The sequence below is a fragment of the Trachypithecus francoisi genome, unplaced genomic scaffold (assembly GCF_009764315.1).
Source record: "Trachypithecus francoisi isolate TF-2019V2 unplaced genomic scaffold, Tfra_2.0 Lachesis_group17, whole genome shotgun sequence".
NCBI classification, from domain to species: domain Eukaryota; kingdom Metazoa; phylum Chordata; class Mammalia; order Primates; family Cercopithecidae; genus Trachypithecus; species Trachypithecus francoisi.
The window spans coordinates 79,266,992-79,287,397 of record NW_022681462.1 but is presented as its reverse complement, the minus strand read 5'-3'; the positions used below and the strand labels follow the sequence as shown (position 1 = coordinate 79,287,397).

The window sequence follows — 20,406 nt, the reverse complement described above, 5'->3', positions numbered from 1 at the left end:
CATTAACCAACTTCTCTTCATTCCACCCCCTTCTCTTCCCAGCCTCTGGTAACCACCATTGTCTTCTCTGCCTCTGTGAGACTGACTTTTTTAGCTCCCATATATGAATGAAAACAAGTCGAGTTTGTCTCTCTGTGCCTGGCTTACTTCACTTAAGATAATGACCTCCAGGCTGGGCATGGTGGCTCACATCTGTAATCCTAGCACTTTGGCAGGCAGAGGTGGGCAGATTGCATGAGCTCAGGAGTTTGAGACCAGCCTGGTCAACATGGTGAAACCCTGTCTTTACGAAAATACAAAAAATTAGCCGGGTGTGGTGGCAGGCGCCTGTAATCCCAGCTACTCGGGGGAGCTGAGGCAGGAGAATCATTGAACCCAGAAGGCGGAAGCTGCAGTGAACCAAGATTGCACCACTGAGACTCCATTTAAAAAAAAAAAAAAAAAAAAAAGATAATGACCTCCAGTTCCATCCATGTTGCTGCAAGTGACAAGATTTTATTCTTTTTTATGGTCTGATAGTATCCCATTGTGTGTATGTGCCACATTTTCTTTATCCATTCATCTTTTGATGGACACTTAGGTTGATTCCATATCTTGGCTATTGTGAATAATGCTGCAATAAACATGAGAGTGCAGATAGCTCTTCAATGTACTGATTTACTTTCTGTTGGATATTTACCCAGCAGTGATCTCAAAAGCACAGGCAACAAAAACAAAATAGACAAATGGAATTCCATCAAGCTAAAAAGCTTCTGTACCTCCAAGGAAACAGTCAATAGAGTGAAGAATGGGAGAAAATATTTGCAAACTATCCATCCAACAAAGGATTAATAACCAGCATATATAAGAAACTCAAACAACTCAGTAACAAAAAAAAGAATCTTCTTTAAAAACAGGCAAAAAATGGAAGGCTTCTTAAAGGAGCGCATGCCTTAGCTGAGCTTCCCCTCCTCTTTCCTGACTCCTGCTCCCTGTATGGTCTCAGCTCAGTGGTCCTGCCCTCTGGGAAGCTTTTTCTGTCCCCATCTCTGGCTGGGCTCCCAGGCCCCACACTGTCGTTGCTTGTTAATCATTGTCTTCCCCGCCAGACTTCAAATCTCACTGAGGACTGAGTCAGCCTTGCCTGCTACTGTCTCCCTGCACAGGGAGCGTTCACAAATCCTTGTGTCGGGGATAGAGGGTGCCTTTTGCTGAGCCGAGGGAGGTTAGGAGAGAAGAGGGAAGATCAGTGTAGGACATGCTGATGAGGTACCTGGCGACTTCCAAAAGGGAGTTGGCAAAGTCATCTGACGCTCTGCTCTGCAACGGGTGGGATTGGTCAGGGTGGAAGCCATAGGGTAGGGGATTATCTGCAGGGTGTGGCAGTGAGGAAGTGGCCTGGGGAGAGCAGCTGGTGGACAGAGGTTGGATATGGGCACTCCAGGGGTCAGTGATGTTGGGTGATGGAAGAGTGGTGCCCATGAAGGAGATGAAAAGATGGAGTGGGGTTTGGAGCAAAGCCAGGGTACGAGGAAGGAGGAGGCAGCCAGGCCGAGAGGCTGGGGTAAGTGGGGTTGGAGGGATTTGGTGGAGATCACAGGCACCCTGCCCGACCCTGCCAGGCTCTGGTGTTGTGGGTGGGGCCACCACATGCCTTGGGTTTTTGGGCAGGGACACTAGGGGGTGGAGTGCTCAGGGTTATGGCCGGGTGTTCTTGGTTTGCTCCCAGTCTTGGCCTTGGAGGACTCTCAGGTGCTGCTCTCCTGTGCTTCTGTCTCCAGCCAAGGTCCTGGCCCCTGTGGCCGAGTACTGCGGGAGCATCCCTCAGACCAGTGCTGGGCCCCGGGTATTCCCGCCTGGAAGCATCAATTCCAGTCTGCCTCATGGAGAAGGTGAGATGGGAAGACCCCGCCTGGTCAGGGCCCCTGGCCTCATCCTGGAGCGGGGAGTGTGGTAGATGCTGGTTGTGTTCTCAAGCTACCAGCAGGTGTCATTTTCCTGTGGCTCCTGCTGAAAATGCCCTTTGATTCTTTCAAAGGCAGGTTCTTTTCAACCCTGTGCCTCAGAGGTTGGAGGTGTGCAGAGGGGGACCAGCAGGAATAGGGAGCAGGGCTTTGCATGCGCCTGGACCTGGGAGTGTACTCAGCACCCAGGGTGGCAATGGGGAGGGGGCCCCTCTCAAGATGTCCACTCAGCGTCTCTGCCACTTGTCCAGCATCTGGGGGCTGGGTCTCTGACGGGGCTGGGGTGTGGCTGAGCTTTCCAGAGCCCGCCTGTCTGAATGCTTTCCCTGCCCCTTTCTGCACCAGGGCTCCCCCAGGGCCCAGGTGAAAAGCACCACTTCCTGAAGGTCTTCTAGAGCCTCTTTCCTCCTCTAAATGTGCTGAGCGTTTTGTTTCTCTCCCGTCTGGTGTGTCTGCCGGGGGTGGGGGTGATTTGCTCTGAGACTCCTGAGCTCCTGCTTGCAGCCTGTGCTCAGCATAGGTCAGTGCTCAGGGATCTGATGACTTTGTTGGACTCTGGAGATTGGTGGATGGTGGACCCTGGAGACTGGTGGATGGTGGTCCCTGGAGATGGGTGGATGGTGGTCCCTGGAGATTGGTGGGTGGTGGTCTCTGGAGATGGGTGGATGGTGGTCCCTGGAGATGGGTGGGTGGTAGACCCTGGAGATTGGTGGATGGCGGACCCTGGAGATTGGTGGATGGTGGATCCTGGAGATTAGTGGATGGTGGATCCTGGAGATTGGTAGATGGTGGTCCCTGGAGATTGGTGGGTGGTGGTCTCTGGAGATGAGTGGGTGGTGGACCCTGGAGATTGGTGGATGGTGGACCCTGGAGATTGGTGGGTGGTGGACCCTGGAGATGGGTGGGTGGTGGATCCTGGAGATTGGTGGATGGTGGACCCTGGAGATTGGTGGGTGGTGGACCCTGGAGATGGGTGGGTGGTGGTCCTTGGAGATGGGTGGGTGGTGGTCCCTGGAGATGGGTGGGTGGTGGTCCCTGGAGATGGGTGAGTGGTGGTCCTTGGAGATGGGTGGGTGGTGGTCCCTGGAGATGGGTGGGTGGTGGTCCTTGGAGATGGGTGGGTGGTGGTCCCTGGAGATGGGTGGGTGGTGGTCTCTGGAGATTGGTGGGTGGTGGACCCTGGAGATTGGTGGATGGTGGACCCTGGAGATTGGTGGATGGTGGACCCTGGAGATTGGTGGGTGGTGGATCCTGGAGATTGGTGGATGGTGGTCCTTGGAGATTGGTGGGTGGTGGACCCTGGAGATTGGTGGATGGTGGTCCCTGGGCAGATGACCTTCCCTATGATTCATGGCCTCTTGTCTGTGCTGCGATAAGACTGCATGTGGATTCCCCCTTTTGTTCTGAGCACCTCGTGGTGTGGGTCTTGTGAAGTCTAGGTGCTTCAGAGACACTGTCGAATGAATGACTCGCCCCCAGGAGTGACTGAAACATTAGATGACTGGGTCTCACCAGGCAAGTGGCTGCCTGTTCAAAGGAAGCAATGTCAAGGGGCTTGCTGGTGCCTGGTGCCACCCTGGGTACTGCGTGCCAAGCCATTCACACCTCTGTCCCCCTCAGGTTCCCTCCAGCCTGAGCCAAGCACCCTACTGTGCAATGAGGAGCCATCACAGCTCCTGAGTGGACATGGAGAGCTGGGTGGCCTCAAGCTGGACACCCCTTCCAAGGGCTGGCAGGAGAGGAATGGTCGCCCCAGGAACCTCGGGGCCTTGTCTTTGGGGGCCCAGCCTCTGGTGCTCCTCCCTTCTCTGGAGTCAGAGGCCAATAGCGTGGCCAGGGACACCACCCAGATTAAGGACAAGCTCAAGAAAAGGAGGCTCTCAGAGGGCTTGGCAGCGTCTTCCCAAGGTGAGCACTGGCCCTTGCCCACCCCTCACCCACCCACTTCCAGGTCAGGCCCCCAGGCCACCAGGGCTGTGAGGGTCAGCAGGCTTCCAGGTGGCATGCTGGGATTCCGTGGGGGTGATCGGTGGGCACACGCCAGGTACCCTCTCTGTGACCTCAGTGACCTCCTTGGAGCTGAGCCTCCCTCCTGGGCTCTGCAGTGCTTCCCGACTGGCCTCTTCATTCCCACCCTTGCGCCTTCTAGTCTTGCTCCAGAAGGATCCTTTTAAACAAATGTTCTTCCCATTTCCACCACTATGCTCAAAACCAGCCAGTGGGTTTTCGATGTGCTTAGACTAAGATCCCAAATGTTCCCTTATGCACAAGACCCTCTGGCCCTGGCCTCATACCAACTGTGTCACGCTCTGCCTTTGGTCTCTGCTGTCCAGGGCCTGGGGCTTGTAGGCTATTTCCTGCCTGAGGTTTAGAGCCGCTGCTCCTGCCCCACCCCTCCTCCATTTCCCACTCCGAAAATCCCCATCCAGCCTCTCTTGTTGGCTTCAAAGCCCTCCTCAGAGAGGCCTCCTTGACTCCCCAATGTGAATTTGCCCCTTAGGATGCTCTCCAATAATGCCCTATCATTTGTTTCCTTCAGTTCTTTTCATGATTTGCATTTATATCTTTACTTTAGTGACTGTTGAAAACCTGACTCTTGCATGTGGTTGTCAGCTCCAAGAGGGCAGTGACCGAGATCTCGGTGTGAGGCACAGTCGCTTGGCACCTCGGAGGCTCTCAAGAAACGTTTGTTGAGCAGATGAACGAGGGATTCAACAGCAGGCGCTTTATACTCTCTCTCATCTGGGTGGTGGACAAGCAAAGTTCAAATCCTAGTCCCTATACTCACTGGCTCTGGGGCCTTGGGCAAGTTGGTAACTTTTCAGGCCTCAATTTCCTCCTCTGTGGAATGGGGACACTATCAATAATACTTCTGTGTTACTGTAGGGGTTTAGTGAAAACTTGTACACAGAATTCTCAACACCTGGCAGATGGGAAGAATTTAATACGTTGTTACTATTTTCCTTCTTTCTGTCCTCTTCTGGGTGAATCATATGGGTTCTTTTTAGCTGAATGAACTCTTGGGTAACAAGAGGAATAAGAAGTCTTAGGAAGAAGGGGGAAGTGCTCTCAAGAGGCAGGTGGTTGCTGCCGTCAAGCCTGGGGTGGTTGTTGGCTGTTCTTCCCCTCCCCTGTGCAGACTACTCCCCCTGCCCAGCCTCTCCCTGGAGTTGTGGGGTATGTTCAGCTCCTAGGGAGCCCAGGAGGATGCCAGGGAGCCCCTGGGAGGAATGGTCCTGGCTGGATATCATGGAGGCAGCAGGTGGGGTTGGAGTGCCCGAGAAGCTTCCTTAGAACTTGCAGAAGGTGCACCTTCTAGAGCTGCCACACCAACAACTCTCTCCTTTAGGGGTTTGAAGCCTTTTTCTAGTCATTTCGTTTATTTTTTATAAAGTTCCAGTGCAGGGAAAAAAAAGAATGGAGCTGTTCTACCTAATGTTCTGATGGGCAGTGACCTGTAGACTTATCAGGTCCCTCAGCAAGCATGGAGGGCCGGGGATCTCTGGCCCCCGAGCAGGGTTGGGGCTGCTCTGGCCCCTGCATTGAGGCCGAGTTGACTCCTCTGTACCCTCACCCAGCTGGGGCCCAAGGTGGCCCGACAAGTGACATGGTCTCCACTTGACCACAGTCCTTCTTCTCCATCTTTTCATCACCCCACACGCTAACCACAACACAACAGTGCTCCAAGACAGAACAGAACCAGCACCAGAAGCCAGGAGGGGAGCAAGTGTGCAGGAACAGAAGATATTTTGACTCGGCTGGTTTATTTTTTGTTTTTGTTTATCTGGGACAGAGTTTTGCTCTGTCGCCCAGGCTGGAGTACAGTGGTGCGATTTTGGCTCACTGCAACCTCCAGGTTCAAGCGATTCTCCAGCCTCAGTCTCCCGAGTTGCTAGGATTACAGACAACCACCACTAGGACCAGCTAATCTTTGTTTTTTGTTTTTTTTCTGAGACAGAGTCTTGCTCTGTTGCCCAGTCTGGAGTGCAGTAGTGCCATCTCGGCTCACTGCAACCTCCACCTCCCAGGTTCAAGCGATTCTCCTGCCTCAGCCTCCCAAGTAGCTGGGACTACAGGCGTGTGCCACCACACTGGCTAATTTTTGTATTTTTAGTAGTGATGGGGTTTCACCATGTTGGCCAGGCTGGTCTCGAACTTCGGACCTCAAGTGATCCTCCTGCCTCAGCCTCCCAAAGCGCTGGGATTACAGATGTGAGCCATTGCGCCTGGCCTGACTTGGCTGTTTTGATGCAGTGGTTTTGATGAGGCCAGAACAAAAGTTAAAATGCTAGTCTTTTTTTTTTTTTTTTTATTCCTCATCACCAATATTTGCAAAGATAACCCTGAGCTCTTGGCCCACCCCAGTGTTTCTTGCCCTGTGCCTTTGCCTGAGGCACGGCTGCTGGGTGAGGTGGGGTGGGGCACAGGGCGCTGGAATGTCTTTTGAGCACCTGAAACATTCAGAAAGGAGCTGGAAGTATGACGGCCTGTCTTAGACTATGTTAGCTGTGTCAAAACAGCTACGCCTCCACATCACTAGCCGAAAAGGAAACGGGAGCAGAAGTAATTTATCAGCCCCTGTCATGTGCCACGTACTTGCCTGGCATCTTATATAAGTGGTGTCATTGAATCACCCCATTTCACAGAAGCATAATGGGGTTCAGAGAGACAGTGGCTTGCCTGAGGCCACATAGCTTCTACCCGCGGCCAGGACCTGCCATGTTTCCTCCTGATCTGGCACTGCTTTTATTTCCCTTCCTTCCCACGCTGCCTCTGAATCCTAAACAGGTAACTTGGATTGGCACTTTCTGGAATGGCACAGATGCTCAGAAGCGGCTGTTTGCTCAGTCTATCAGTGGTGGGGCTGGGGGCAGGTCTGGCCTCTCTCCTCGCCATCCCAGTCCTTCCCAGGGCAGAAGGCCCTCTTGCTGGGGTCTGAATCCCCCCTCCACTCCCTGGTCGTCTGGGACTAACTGATTTCCCATCCCCATCCCTGTACAGCCTCTCTGAATCCAGGGGGAGGCCCCCAAGGAGTTCCCCTGTGGAGCACCATCCCCCGAGCCACCTCTCAGAGGCTGTTGAGGGTGCCCAGGCCGATGCCTCCCATCCAGAGCATCCCCACCACCCCTGAGGCCAGTGGAGTCAAAGAGAAGGGCCTGGACCTGCTGGGGAGCATTCCGGGTCCTCACGAGTTGAGACCCGGTGCTCAGGAGGTAAGGCAGTTCGACTGCTGGGAGTCTGGTCCTCAGCTTCTTGTCCCCCTTCCTCCTGCCTTTCTTTCTAGCCTCCACCAACCCCTGACCCCATGCCCTGAGCATCCCTGGAGGTGTCTCGAGGTCTGCAGTGAGGATAGGGACAGCACTGGGAGAGGCTCAAGGCTCTGATTTCACCACCTCTCACAGCATCCCAAACCTCCATCGCTGGCCTGGGGCCTCTGGGTGGCTGTACCAGAGGCTGCATGACCTTTATCCTAAAACTGGTGGTCCCCTAGGCCTTCTCTAGTCTACATGTTCCAGAATTCCTCCTGCTTTCTGGCCCTCTCCATTTTAAGCAAGAGTGTGGCAAAGAATGCTGGGCTAGGACTCACGTTTGGGCCTTGGTTTCTGCTCTGCCCCTCACTGGCTGTGTGACCTTGGGCAAGTCACACCCCTCTTTGGGCCCCAGTTTGCACATCTATGAAAAAAGAGGTTTATACCAGATATGTTTGAAGGTCCTTCCAGTTCTGATGTTCTAGGATTTTTCTGAAATGAGAACAGAAAAACAAATAATAATAGTCACAAAACGGCTTGCCAGTCTCCTCACCAGGAGTGGTAAGGAAGCAGTCAGACTCCTGGGGGTCCTAGGGTGATGTGGCTAAAAACAGACAGCAGGTTTCACACTGTGTGAGGTGCCTGGGAGGTGAGGTTCACCGTGGGCTGTTCCCATAGGCCAGACCCCTGTCCCGCCTCTGCTCCCAGGCACAGATCTCCAGGCAATACCTGCACTGCAGTGATGAGAAGATGCAGAAGTCCCTGGGGGGCATCGTGATCCCACCCATCCCAAAGGCCAGGCCGGTTGCAGTGACTCCCTTCTGTGTGCCTGGCTCCCTTCCCAGCCCATTACCTCCAGGCCAGGGAGTCCTCACAGGCCTGAGGGTCCCACACATGCGGTAAGAACTCTAAGTCAAGCCTTCCTTGCTGACTTCTCTCCCTCTGTCCCCCTGAGATCCACTGGGGCTCCTCATGGCCAACCCTCCATGGGGTCGAGTTCTTGGGGCACCAGGCAGGGAAAGGGCCGGGTGCTCCACCCATGAGCCATAGACCTAGGGAGGTCACCGCATGGTTGCCGGGGCTTCTCTGCCTCTCGGCTCTGGCAGGCTGGGTCAATGGCATCACGGACAATGTCTCCAGCCTGTTTTCTCCCAGTGCCTTAGTGGATAAGGTTGCTGGAGAAGTGAATAAAACACTAATTATTTTATCATATATATGTAATTCTGAGACAGAGTCTCACTCTGTCGCCCAGGCTGGAGTGCAGTGGCGTGATCTCAGCTCACTGCAACCTCCACCTCCCGGGTTCAAGCGATTCTCCTGCCTCAGCCTCCTGAGTAGCTGGGATTACAGGCACCCGCCACCATGCCCAGCTAATTTTTGTATTTTTAGTAGAGACAGGTTTCAGCATGTTGGCCAGGCTGGTCTCGAAACACCTGACCTCAGGTGATCTGCCCTCCTCGGCCTCCCAAAGTGCTGGGATTACAGGTGTGAGCCACCGCGCCCAGCCATGAATAAAACACGAATTATTTTAAAGCATGATATAGTTAATGGCAGCTCTTTGTAATTAAATATTTTCTTAATTGATGGATACTAAAAATACAACCAGTATCGTGTGTATGGGGGACAGTCCACAAACTTTTGGACTGAAAAGGGGTCTTCATATCCCACAAACAAGTGGGGAAGAGGATCTTTGTGTTGGTACAAATCGGGTTATGGCTTGTTAAGACAGTGCTCTAGATGTCCAGCAACATCCCCGTGGTCAGTCCAGAATGATGTCAGAGCACGTGTGTGAGAGTGTGTCTTTGTGTGTGTATGCCTGTATGAGTGCCTGCATGTATGTGTGTGTATGTGTATGAGTGTGTAAGTGTGCATGTATGTGAGTGCATGCATGTATGTGAGTGCAAGAGTGTGTGTGTCTGAGTACGTGTGTGTGAGTGCATGCATGTGTGTGAGTGTACGTGTCTGAGTGTGTTTGTGCATGAGTGCAAGAGTATGTGTCTGAGTGCATGTGTGGAGTATGTGTGTGCATGTATGTGTATGTGTGTGAGTGCATCTGTGTGGAGTGTGTATGTGTGCATGTGTGAGTGCGTGTATGTGTATGTGCATGTGAGTGCATGTGTGCATGTGTGAGTGCGTGTGTGTGTGCATGTGTGGGGTGTGTGCGTGTGTGTGTGACAGTGTGTTGTGAGTGCATGTGTGTGGAGTGTGTGTGCATATGTATGTGTGTGCATGTGTGTGTGGGGGTATGTGTTCGTGTGAGACCGTGTGTGTGAGTGCATGTGTGGAGTGTGTGCATGTGTGTGTGAGAACGCATGTGTGTGTGTGCATGTATGTGGAGTGCGTGTGTGTGCATGTGTATGTGTGAGAGCATGCACATGCGTGAGTGCATGTGTGTATTGTGTGACAGCATGCGTGTATGTGACTGCATGTGTGCATGTGTGTGTGACTACATGTGTTTGAAGTGTGTGGCGTGTATGTGTGTGCATGTGTGTGGAATGTGTGTGCATGTGTATGTGTGTGAGAGCATGCTTGTGTGAGTGCATGTGAGTGCATGTGTGTGCATGAGTGCATGTGTGGAGTGTATGTATTGTGAATGCATGCGTGTGCATGTGTGTGAGTGTGTGAGTGCGTGAGTGCATGTGTGCACGTGTGCGAGTGCATGTGTGTGCGTGAGTGCATGTGTGTGAGTGCATGTATCTGTGAGTGCATGTGTGAGAGTGCATGTGAGTGCATGTGTCTGCATGTGTGTGAGCACATGTGTGAGTGCGTGTGTGTGCATGTGAGTGCATGTGTGTGCGTGCGTGTGTGTGGATGATGCATGTGTCTTGTGAGTGCGTGTGCATGTATATGTATGTGCACATGTGTGTATGTGAGTGCATGTGTGTGCATGTGTGTGAGTGCACGTGTGTGAGTGTGCATGTGCGTGTGCATGTGTGTGAGTGCATGGGTGATGCATGTCTTGTGAGTGCATGTGTGTGCATGTATATGTGTGAGTGCATGTGTGTGAGTGCGTGTGTGCGTGTATGTGTGAGTGCATGTGTGTGCATGTGTATGTGTGAGTGCATGTGTGTGCATGCATGTGTGAGTGCGTGTGTGAGTGCATGTGTGTGCATGCATGTGTGAGTGCATGTGTGTGCATATGTATGTTGTGAGTGCATGTGTGCGTGTGCATGTGCGTGTGTGTGCATGTGTATGTGAGTGCATGTGTGTGCGTGCGTGGGTGAGTGCATGTGTGTGAGTGCATGTGTGTGCGTGTGTGTGTGAGTGCGTATGTGTGAGTACATGTGTGGGGTGAGTCTGTGTGATTGTGAGTGCATGTTTGTGCGTGTGAGTGCATGTGTGTGCGTGTGTGTGAGTGCGTGTGTGTGAGTGCATGTGTGTGCATGCGTGTGAGTGCGTGTGTGTGAGTGCATGTGTGTGTGAGTACGTGTGTGCATGTGTATGTGTATGTGTGAGTGCATGTGCGTGGAGTGTGTGTGCGTGTGCTCAGGGCCTATGGGCCTGGCTCCTTTAGTGCAGTCACAATCCAGTTCCTGCTGTGACTGCGTCCCTACTGTTTCTTGGTGCCTGATGACGGAGTCTTCCATTTTTCTCACACTTCCTCATTCCCTCTGTCTCCCTGGTGCCTTCCCTCTGTGCACACACATGTTCATGTCTTTCTTCGACCCTGTGGGATATGGGGACCCGTCCATGGACCTGCTCCTGGATTCGTGTTCTCTATTCAGTTTTCACCATCAGCCTCCTCAGGCAGTGGCTTGCTCCACTGACCTCTGCCTTCTCACCATTGGACACGTCCTCCCCTTTCTTATTCAGACACTGACCTCTTCCTCCCTTCGGAGCAGCCTTGTCTGTGCCTCTCATGACTCGCTGGCCCCAGATCTGTGGCCTTTCCTTCCCCATCTCCTGTTTTCTCCTGGGGCCCTTATATGTGTGCCCAAGTCTTCCAGATGGTGGGATGTGGGTGAGTTCACATCTCCTGCTCTAGCCCTGGAACCATCCACAGTTCAGGCTACCTGTTTCCATCTTTCTGTTGAGCATCTCCAGTTTCTCCTGGCTGACGTGATCCAGCACCAGAGGGAGAGACAGGGAGGCTGTACCGCCATCATGGCAACAAGGACTACCTCGTGTTTCCCCAAACCACCCGCTCCCAAGACCTCCTCATTGCTGTCAAGGTGCAGACCTTCTCCTTGGCCTTCAAGTCTCAGCATCATCTGCGACCCTTGCTCCTAGTGCCTCCTGCTCCCGACACATTTCCATAGCCCCTCAAGTCTTTCTTAACAGCCATGAAAGCTCCACCCCTGTCTTGCCCTTGCCTTTCCCTCTTGGATCGCACTTTCGCTTCCTTCTTGATCTCCCCTAATGGTGCCTAACCTGTCTCCTTGCAGCCCTGTGCTCTCCATCCCCATCTTTCATTTTCCTGCTTCCCCCGCCGCCTTGCACACCTCTTCCATGCACCTTGCCTGTATTGACATTCCTGATTGAACGAATGCAGGGTCCTTTGTGTCAAGGACCCAAGCGCATCATGCTGAGTCTCCCTGGCCTGACATTCACGGTCCATCCAGCCCACGATCCCACAGTTCCTCCCCGCTGCCCCCCAGTGCTGCTCTGCGGGGCCTTCCTACCCCTCCAGACCCTGAGGATCTATTACCATTTCACTCATCCATCCGTCCATTTACGAGGGGGTATGGTGCTTCCCCTCATCCATCTCTGCAACCCCAACAGCCTCTCACCCCTTTCCCCACCCATTCATTCGTCTCCACTGTTACACGTCTACCTACTCTCCCTTTAAAGGGCGGCAAGGAGGGGAAGTGGCCTTCTCTGCATTGTCCGCAGGCATCCAGCCCAGGGACTGCCTCAGCCCCTCCCTTCCATTAAACAAAATAAGCAAATATCGATTAAATTTATTTTGTTTATTTTATTTTATTTATTATTATTATTTTTTGAGATGGAGTCTCACTCTGTCGCCCAGACTGGAGTCTCGGCTCACTGCAACCTCTGCCTCCTGGGTTCAAGCAATTCTTCTGTCTCAACCTCCTGAGTAGCTGGGACTACAGGAGCATGCCACCATGCCTGGCTGAATTTTGTAATTTTAGTAGAGATGCAGTTTCATCATATTGGTCAGGCTGGTCTTGAACTCCTGACCTTAGGTGATCTGCTCACCTTGGACTTCCAAAGTGCTGGGATTACAGGCATGAGCCACCACACCCGGCCAATTTAAAAAATTTTTTTCTTTTTTTTGAGATGGAGTCTCGTTCTGTTACCCAGGCTGGAGTGCAGTGGCTTGATCTCTGCTCATTGTAACCTCTGCCTCCCTGGTTCTAGTGATTCTTCTGCCTCAGCCTCCTGAATGCCTGGGATTACAGGCATGCACCACCAGGCCCGGGTAATTTTTGTATTTTTAGTAGAGATGGGGTTTCACCATGTTGGCCAGGCTGGTCTCGAACTCCTGACCTCAGGTCATTTGCCCACCTCGGCCTCCCAAAGTGCCGGGATTACAGGTGTGAGCCACCTCACCTGGCCCAGCCTACTTTATTTAAACCTCAAATTCTGTTCTTTAACTTGGAGCACCACAAGGCAGGGGCCATATGTCAAAAACCTCTGTGGCTTCCGTGGGGCCAGGGTTGGTACCTGGCATGGATTAGTTCCATAATAAATATCTGTCCTTTCCTGTCTGGTTGTGACACGGATTTCTCTTTGTTGAAAATGTGGGGCTCTTTAGTCAATGGAGGGGATGGAGTCTCTATCACCATTTCGCTCATCTGTCTGTCCATTTACTCACCTAAAAGCTGTTAAGCACCTACTATGTGCCAGGTGCCATGAACTCAAAGCCAAATAGGCCATAATCTGTGCGCTCCAGGAGTTCATGAGAGATACCTCTCAGGAAGTCATCAAGGTGAAGTTCAGAGAGCTGGGTGTGTAGGCGAAGGCTGCCTGTCATGTTGGTGACCCAGGAGAAAGAGATCTGAATCACGCCAGGCAGACTTCTGAGGAAAGGGTGAGCACACACTTGTGAGATGGAGATGGAGGTGGAAGAGGGAGAGACGGACGGAGAAGTGAGCCCCTGCGTCCTTGAGTGACAGCCTGCAGGGTGGGGGTGAAGGGCCTGTGTGCCAACTGAGAGGTGGGAGCTTTATCCTCCTGTGAGGAGGTGCCACCAAAGGCTTTCGGGTATGAACGTGGCATCTGCTGTGACTTAGAAAGGCCACGTTGGCAACCTCAGAGTGGCATGGACCGTGTAGATGGAGGTGGGGCTGCTGCTGGAATCCAGGGAGAAGGCCAAGGGTGCCTGAACAGGGCAGAGGCAGGGACTGTGTGGGGTGAGGACGCAGAGGTGGGGGTGGGGCGGGATGAATGGTAGGGCTAAGCCACCGGCTGGATGTGGGCTGAAGATGGGGGAGCTGAGACCATGCCTGGGTTCCTGGCTGGACAGATACCAGCACCCTTCCCGGAGACAGGGGATAGGAGAAGAGGCAGGTGCTGGTGACAGTGCTGAGGCCACTCTTGCACACACTTAGACGTTTGGGCTGGAGCAGGGAGGGGCTCTTGCTGGAAATAGGGCTTTGCTGCCCCTGCCCCGCCCACCTCACTGGGGCCTGAGGAGGAGCCCGAGCGGTGGTGGATTTTCTGTGAGGTTCACAGAGGGTGGGGTGGGGCTGCCACGTGCAGGAAGGCAGGGTCCCTGATTGGTGTGGCCTGTCTTGGCCTCAGTCCTTTCTGCTGAGGAGTCTCTAGAGAAGAGGAGGGCAAGAGGCTTCCCCAAGGTCCACAGCTTGAGAGAAGCTGAGCCAAGTCCTCTGAGGCCAAATTCCTGCTCAGAGCAGGTGTGTATGTTTGTGTGTGGGGCGGGGTGGAGGGAGGCGCACTTGGGGTGGCGGGAGGTGGGGGCCAGGCTGCTGCTCAGGGCCCCAGGGGCAAAGCAGACGTGTGAGGAGGATGAGGCTGGGCCTCAGAGAAGGGGGTGGCATCGGGGTTTTTGGCATCCTGTGCTCACCTCAGGCAGCCTGGGACCTCCGTGAGCTCATAGAAGCCAAGGGCAACCGTGTAGACTTTGACGCTCCACTTCCCTTCCCCGCCTGCCTCCAATCCTCTTAGTGCCGTTGGGCAGTGATTGGGCAGTGGTGGGTTACCATGGCAAAGGCCTAGGGGGTTGGCTCCCCAGTTACTATCTCCAGCCCACACAATCCCTCCCTGTGGGTCCACACCCAAGAGGCTGGGCCTGGCCCTGGGAGCAATGGTGAATCCCGGCTGATCTAGGCCCAGACTGAAGCTCTGCTCCTCCCATGGACCCAGGGTCCCCTGACCTCCACAGTCGCCAAGGATCAGGGTTCCCCTGGATTCAGGCAGGCACTGAGGTGGGCTGTCCTACCGCCCCTCCTCCAGCCCAGCCTGGACTGTGATCCTCTGAGGCCAGAGCACGGGATGTTATGTTCCTGTCCTGTTGCTGTGGCTTGTTACTCCGTCATCCCCCTAGTGGGTTCTGATGTTCGCTGAGAAGGGAAAGCCATGTGGGATGCTGCAGGGCTGGTCTCCATGGGAACCTGAGCTCCGGGAGGGCAGGGAGTGTCATGTCTTATTGATGCTCCATTCCCAGTGTCTAGAATGGTGCCTGACACATAGTAGGTCTTCACTAAATACCTGTTGAATAAGTAAATGGTGCTTCCAACTTAATAAATTACAATTAAAACCAGTGCCAGGGATGCCACTGTTTTCCCTTCCTGTGGGTAATTGGGATTGAACTTCTGGTACAAAACAGTGGTGACTTCCTGTCACAGCAAAGGGGATCAAACCCCCAGTCCCTGGGGGATGGGAGATGGGGGGATAGGGATTACAATCATGAGGAGTGGACTATTTAGGGGTCACTGAGCTCTCACGGGGTTGGGGCAGCTTGGAGAACTTGAGCTCAGTGCTCTCTGAGCTGAGAGGCAGTTTACCCTTGTCTGCTGCAGCTGCTGTCAGTTCCATAGGCCCAAGCAGCGCAGCGGGAGGGTGGAGGCTTCCTTTAAGCCAGCAGTTTCCGTGTGGGTGTTGGCCTCCTGGGGAATGGGTGAGCTGCACTGCCAGGAAATGGGGCTGAACTTGGCCTGGTGGTCAGTCTGCCCTTGTGTTTGCAGAGGGAGCTGTACCTCCTGCAGCTTGAATCCTGGGCCAAGAGCCTCTGCAGAGATAACAGTGCCCTCCCCTCTGTCCCCCGTCTTGGCCATTGCCCCATCCTGGAGCCACCCTGGGCTCCCCCAGCAGTGTCTCTGGCTGGCCGTCCCTCGTGATGCTTTTCTCTCCCCCATTCTTTTAAGATTGGCTCGGGAGAGTGGGCCTCGGGAGAAGACCCCTGCATCTGTGGGTACGTATTTTCCATGCACACCTCCCTTTGTTATTTGACTCTGTGTTCCTGGGCTTGGTCATGGAAACAGAATTAGGGCCAGATGAGATCTGAGAGCTCTTGTGTCTGGGCCCTTCATTTCATAGCAGGAAGCTGAAGTCACCGAGGTCTAACTGGAGGGTGGCAGCAGGCCCAGGCGGGGTGTGGAAGAGAAGTGACATTTATTGGCACCTGCTCTGGTACATCAGGTGTGTTGACGTACACCAGTTTGTGCAGCTTGCCACTGCCTCGATAAGAGAGATGATGCTTGCCGTGTGTGACAGACGAGCTGGCACACGAAGGCTCTGTGAGCAGGATGTTCTCCCTGGTCGCTGAGGCCTGTCAGGCTTGCAGTCAAGTTCCCATGGCTCCAAAGCTGGGGTCTTGACACATCAAGCAGCTGCCCCTTGCAGTGTGTTAAGCAAGTAGAGAGAGTATTCCTCACCTAGAGAATGAGAAGGTAAACCAGAGTCCACAAACCTCAGCCAACCAGCCCCAGGAGCTTTAGCTGTCAGGGAATAGGGCCAGCACAGGACTGAGGCGAGGAGAGGGGACAGGGCAAGGCCTTTAAAGAGGGAGGAAGGATCCTTCCTGGATTGAACTCTATGGGGAGGTGGGACTGGTGGATGGAAGCTGAGCCTCTGCTGCAGGGTTGAGGAGCAGCACACCCCGAGCCCAGGCCATGGTAGGGAAGATTTGGAGACAGCCACTCTGCTGCCCAGCAGGAGGGGTGGCCTCCCCAGGGCCAGCTTCCTGGCAGGTCACTCTGCTAATCAGCTCAGCTGGTGGGGCAGTTTAGGGAAGAGGGGTGGCTGTTGCCTAAGAGGCCCTGGGATCAAGACACAAAGCTGGGCCTGGCACAGAAACCTCTGCGGCAGCTGCTTCTCCCCGGCTCCCGGGCCAGGCTGCAGCAGGGTGAGCTCAGGCAGTCTGTGGCGAAATGCACTGGCACCCTGAGTGACCTTAAGAGCTAACCCAGAGGATGCTGGTGTGGAGGCTGGGCCAGGAGACCCCAGTCAGTAACCACTTCCTCCCCTGGCTCTCCAGCTTGCTGTTTGAGAACCAGGTCACCAGGGGTCTGTGGCAGGGGCAGGCTGCTCAGACAAGGCTTTCCAGGGCATACTTTGGGGTACAGGTGAAGAAATGACATAAAAAGTACTAAGTCCTTAAAGGGTTCTCTGCCCTCTGGCTGGCAGCTGGGCTGACAGCTGGGCTGACACTGCCCTCTATGTGCAACATGCCTAGTACATGGTAGGGGCTCACAGGGTCTTGTCTGAAGCTGGGGGCTTCCCCACATCTGTGGCATTCCTGCAGTCCTTGCCCTGGCCAGATGGTGCCTACCATGTGTGCCCTCTGCCCTGCCTCTTACCTCTGGGCAGATGACGCTTCAAAGCCCCTCTTTCCCCTTGGCCCTTGATCCTTCTCCCTGCACCAAGCAGAGGAATCCTTTGCAGAAGACACGGGCTGGGCAGAGGACCCGGGTGACCTGGGAGCTCCACAGGGACCCCAGATGTAAGATGTCTTTTCCAGCCTCAGGCAGCCTCAGCTGGTGGCCCCATCTCAGCAGACCCCTGACTTGCAGGTTCACCAAGGATGGTGAGCTCAAAACGCTGTGAGTGGCAGAAAACGAATGCACCTGTTTGAGCCCTGCCTTCATAATAAGAAATGTACCTTTAAAATCCGCTGATGGGGAAAATATGAATGACAAAGCAATAATGTGGATTTGATGCCATCAAGTGGAAGTGAATGGGTATTTTATCCATCCCAAGAGCATTCGAAGGTTACTGGCTGTAGTAGGGTTCTCCAGAGGGATGGAACTAGTAGGATATATGTCTCTATATAAGGGAGTTTATTAGTGAGAATTGGCTCACACGATTACAAGGTGAAGTCCCACAAGAGGCCGTCTGCAAGCTGGGGAAGAGAGAGGCTGGTAGTGGCTCAGTCAAAGTTCGAAAGGCTCAAACCAGGGACGCCAACAGAGCAGCCTTCAGTCTGTGACCAAAGGTCCGGGAGCCCCTGGCGTGCCACTGGTGCAAGTCCCAGAGTCCAAAGTCCAAAGAACCTGGAGTCTGATGTTTAAGGGCAGGAGGAGTAGAAGGAAGCGTCCAGCAGGGGAGAAAGCAGGCAGCCAGAAGACCTGGCAAGCAAGGTGATCCCACCTTCTTCCATCTGCTTTGTTCTAGCTGTGATGGTAGCTAGCAGCTGATTGGATGGTGCCCACCCACATTGAGGGTGGGTCCTCCTCTCCCAGTCCACTGGCTCAAATGTCAATCTCCTCTGGCAACGCCTTCACAGACACACCCAGAAACAATACTTTACCCGCTATGTAGGCATCCAATCCAGACGGCACCTAGTAACCATCACACCGGCTCTCAGCTTTCCCATCTGTGAAATGAGACTGGACTAGTGTTAGTTCTCTGGTCCTGGCAACTCTGCCCTTTCCTGCTGCGTCATGCTTTCAGGCAAGCCCACGGTCCTATGAAAGCATTAGTGGGCCCATTTTGTTTTTTCTTTTCCTGCCGTACACACCTCCCAGGACAGATACACTTATATTCTCAGGAAATGTCTCACATCTCCTGGATAACACATCTGGCCCTGTTTCCCGCCCAGCCTCCCCACTCCCGCACCTATCTTGGAATAAAGTGTGCAGTGAATGAAGGAATGGAGGGTGATGCTGGTCCACAGGTAGTCCGCCCCATGCCTGCCAGTGCTGTCCTGTACCGTAAACCTAACTCAGGTCTTGCTCCATCGAGGAAGAATTGAGGGTGCGGGGCTTAGCAGTAGAGTTGAGCCAGCCACAGGGTCAGTGAGCTCAGGAGGGACCTGGGTGTTTCAGCTCCACCCTTGTTCTTAACCCCTCAGAGCCAAAACCTTTGGCCTCACCCATCAGAGACAGGCCTGCCGCTGCCAAGAAGCCTGCCCTGCCTTTTTCTCAGTCTGCTCCCACGCTGACCGCCTTCTCCTTTGACCATGCTGAAGAAGCCTGCCCTTTGCTGAAAGAAGAGGACCGGAAGGAGATCAGCACCAAGGTACCTGGGGAGCGGGAGGAGGAGTAAGTGGGGCTGGAGTGGACCACAGGCTGCATGAAGGCAAGCATCTGAAGAATTCAAGAGTGGGACCAGCCACAGAGCAGAGCAAGGAGAATCTGAGGCAGCCACCCAAGTACTAAAGGCCAGAACCTGCAGACGGGGTTGGGGTTGGGGTCGGGGCTGAAGAAAGGAAGAGAAAGGATACGGGCTGGAAGTGGGGTGGGGAGCTAGGTGCAGGGAAGACTACAGAGGGTTGCTGAGGGGTAGGAGGGAGGAAGGAAGGAGGACAGGGAGCTTGCACAGGGCTCAGGAGGAAGCTGGATGTGGGGGAGACAGCAGGAAGTCTTAGGTGAACTTGGCTGCGTGGTTTGAACTAACACCCAACATAGCAAATGAGAGGCAGCTGACTCAGGTCTGATCAGCCATGGGCTGTGCTCCACCGACTGGCGAAAACCTCACACTTCTCAGGTGGCCTTGGAAGGTGGTCATTTCCCTGGCTTGAACAAATTTAGTGAAGCTTGGGGAGTCCCTGTAGTGAGGAGCCTGTGCTCATTCTTTGAAACAGAGAACATTCCAGGTCAAGAAGCATATCTTGAAGGCCTCCTGGGTGAGTGTTCTCTGTGAGAGACTGGGTGGCTGTGTAAGTCATCACCACAGCCCCTCCCACCGTAGAGAGGACCACAGAACATCAAACAAACATTCAGTGCAGCGAAATGAGCTCATCCTCCACCCCGCTTCTGCGCTCCCTCCCGTGGCCACATCGTAGGCCTTGGCATTCTAAAATGTGTCCCCCCCACCATGGTCTCAATTTCAAGCATCCCATTGGCTCACCAACCTCTCCTGTTGTTCTGCTCAATCCAGCTAATCCTTCAGTTCCAACACTTGTTCCCTCTCTGGCATCAACGATATTCTCGTTGAAACGGGATCATTGCTATCAGCGTATTAGCTCTCTGTTACCTCTCTTATTTTAAGAAAGCAAAACAAAACCAAGACAAAATGATTGCTGCGTCTCTTTTCTCTCCTGAGTCCACGCTTAACAGGCATTAGTCCACACTCCCCACTGAAACTGCCCACGTTGGAGTCGCCAATGACCTTCATCTTCCCAAATGTAGCCACGGTTAGTCCTCGTCTACTTTGACCCCATCACAGCTTTTGACACGACTTGTGTCTCATCCTTGAATTCTCCAGCCAGGGATAGGGGTGAGGGGTGGCTCTTTTTTGGTCCTGACTACATGAAAGGCAGCTCCTTTCCAGCCCTTCTTGGCTGCCGCCTCCTCATCTCCCCGACCTCTGGATGCTGGAACTCCCCCAGCGCTCAGCCCTCTGGCCTCTCGTCTATTTATACTGACCCGCTAGATCCTCATCCAGTCCAGACATTAAGTACCATCTCTATGCTGAGGACTCCCACACCTCCCTCGCCAGCCTAGACCTTCCCTTGACCTCCAGACTAACATATTTAGCTGCTACTCAATATCTCTGCTTAAGTGCCTAATTATACTTCCAACTGACTGTGTCTAAAACTCAACCCTTGAACGCTCACCTCACAAAACCTCCTGTCTCCCCAGGGGACCCACTCATCTCCAGCCTTCCGGTGGCTCAGGTCAACCATCTCGGGCATCCTTGGCTCCTCTCTTCCTCTCTTGCCCTGCACCTCATATATCAGTGAAGAGAGTGAGCTACACCCTAGAAGCATGTTCAGAATCTGCCCACCCCACCGCCATCCAAGCCCCGCCACCTCTTGACTGGATGTTCAGCTGCCTCCTAACCACTCTTCCTGCTTTCAGTGTGAGGCTAGCTGCAGACTCTTCCTGTGCAGCAGCTGGCATGAG

The 20,406-nt window shown here is 53.7% G+C and overlaps 1 protein-coding gene across 1 annotated transcript in view; it reads left to right on the top strand.

Moving 5' to 3' along the window:
* The first annotated feature begins 1,232 nt into the window (after positions 1–1,232).
* The window catches only part of TOGARAM2 (TOG array regulator of axonemal microtubules 2), a 54,616-nt gene continuing 35,442 nt past the window's right edge, over positions 1,233–20,406 (top strand). Inside the window, exons 1-7 of the mRNA XM_033176161.1 lie at positions 1,233–1,543; positions 1,761–1,871; positions 3,564–3,851; positions 6,945–7,156; positions 7,901–8,091; positions 15,484–15,530; positions 18,411–18,577. Coding sequence (XP_033032052.1) covers positions 1,477–1,543; positions 1,761–1,871; positions 3,564–3,851; positions 6,945–7,156; positions 7,901–8,091; positions 15,484–15,530; positions 18,411–18,577 — 1,083 coding nt within the window. The 5' untranslated portion in view covers positions 1,233–1,476. The remainder of the gene's footprint in view (positions 1,544–1,760; positions 1,872–3,563; positions 3,852–6,944; positions 7,157–7,900; positions 8,092–15,483; positions 15,531–18,410; positions 18,578–20,406) is intronic.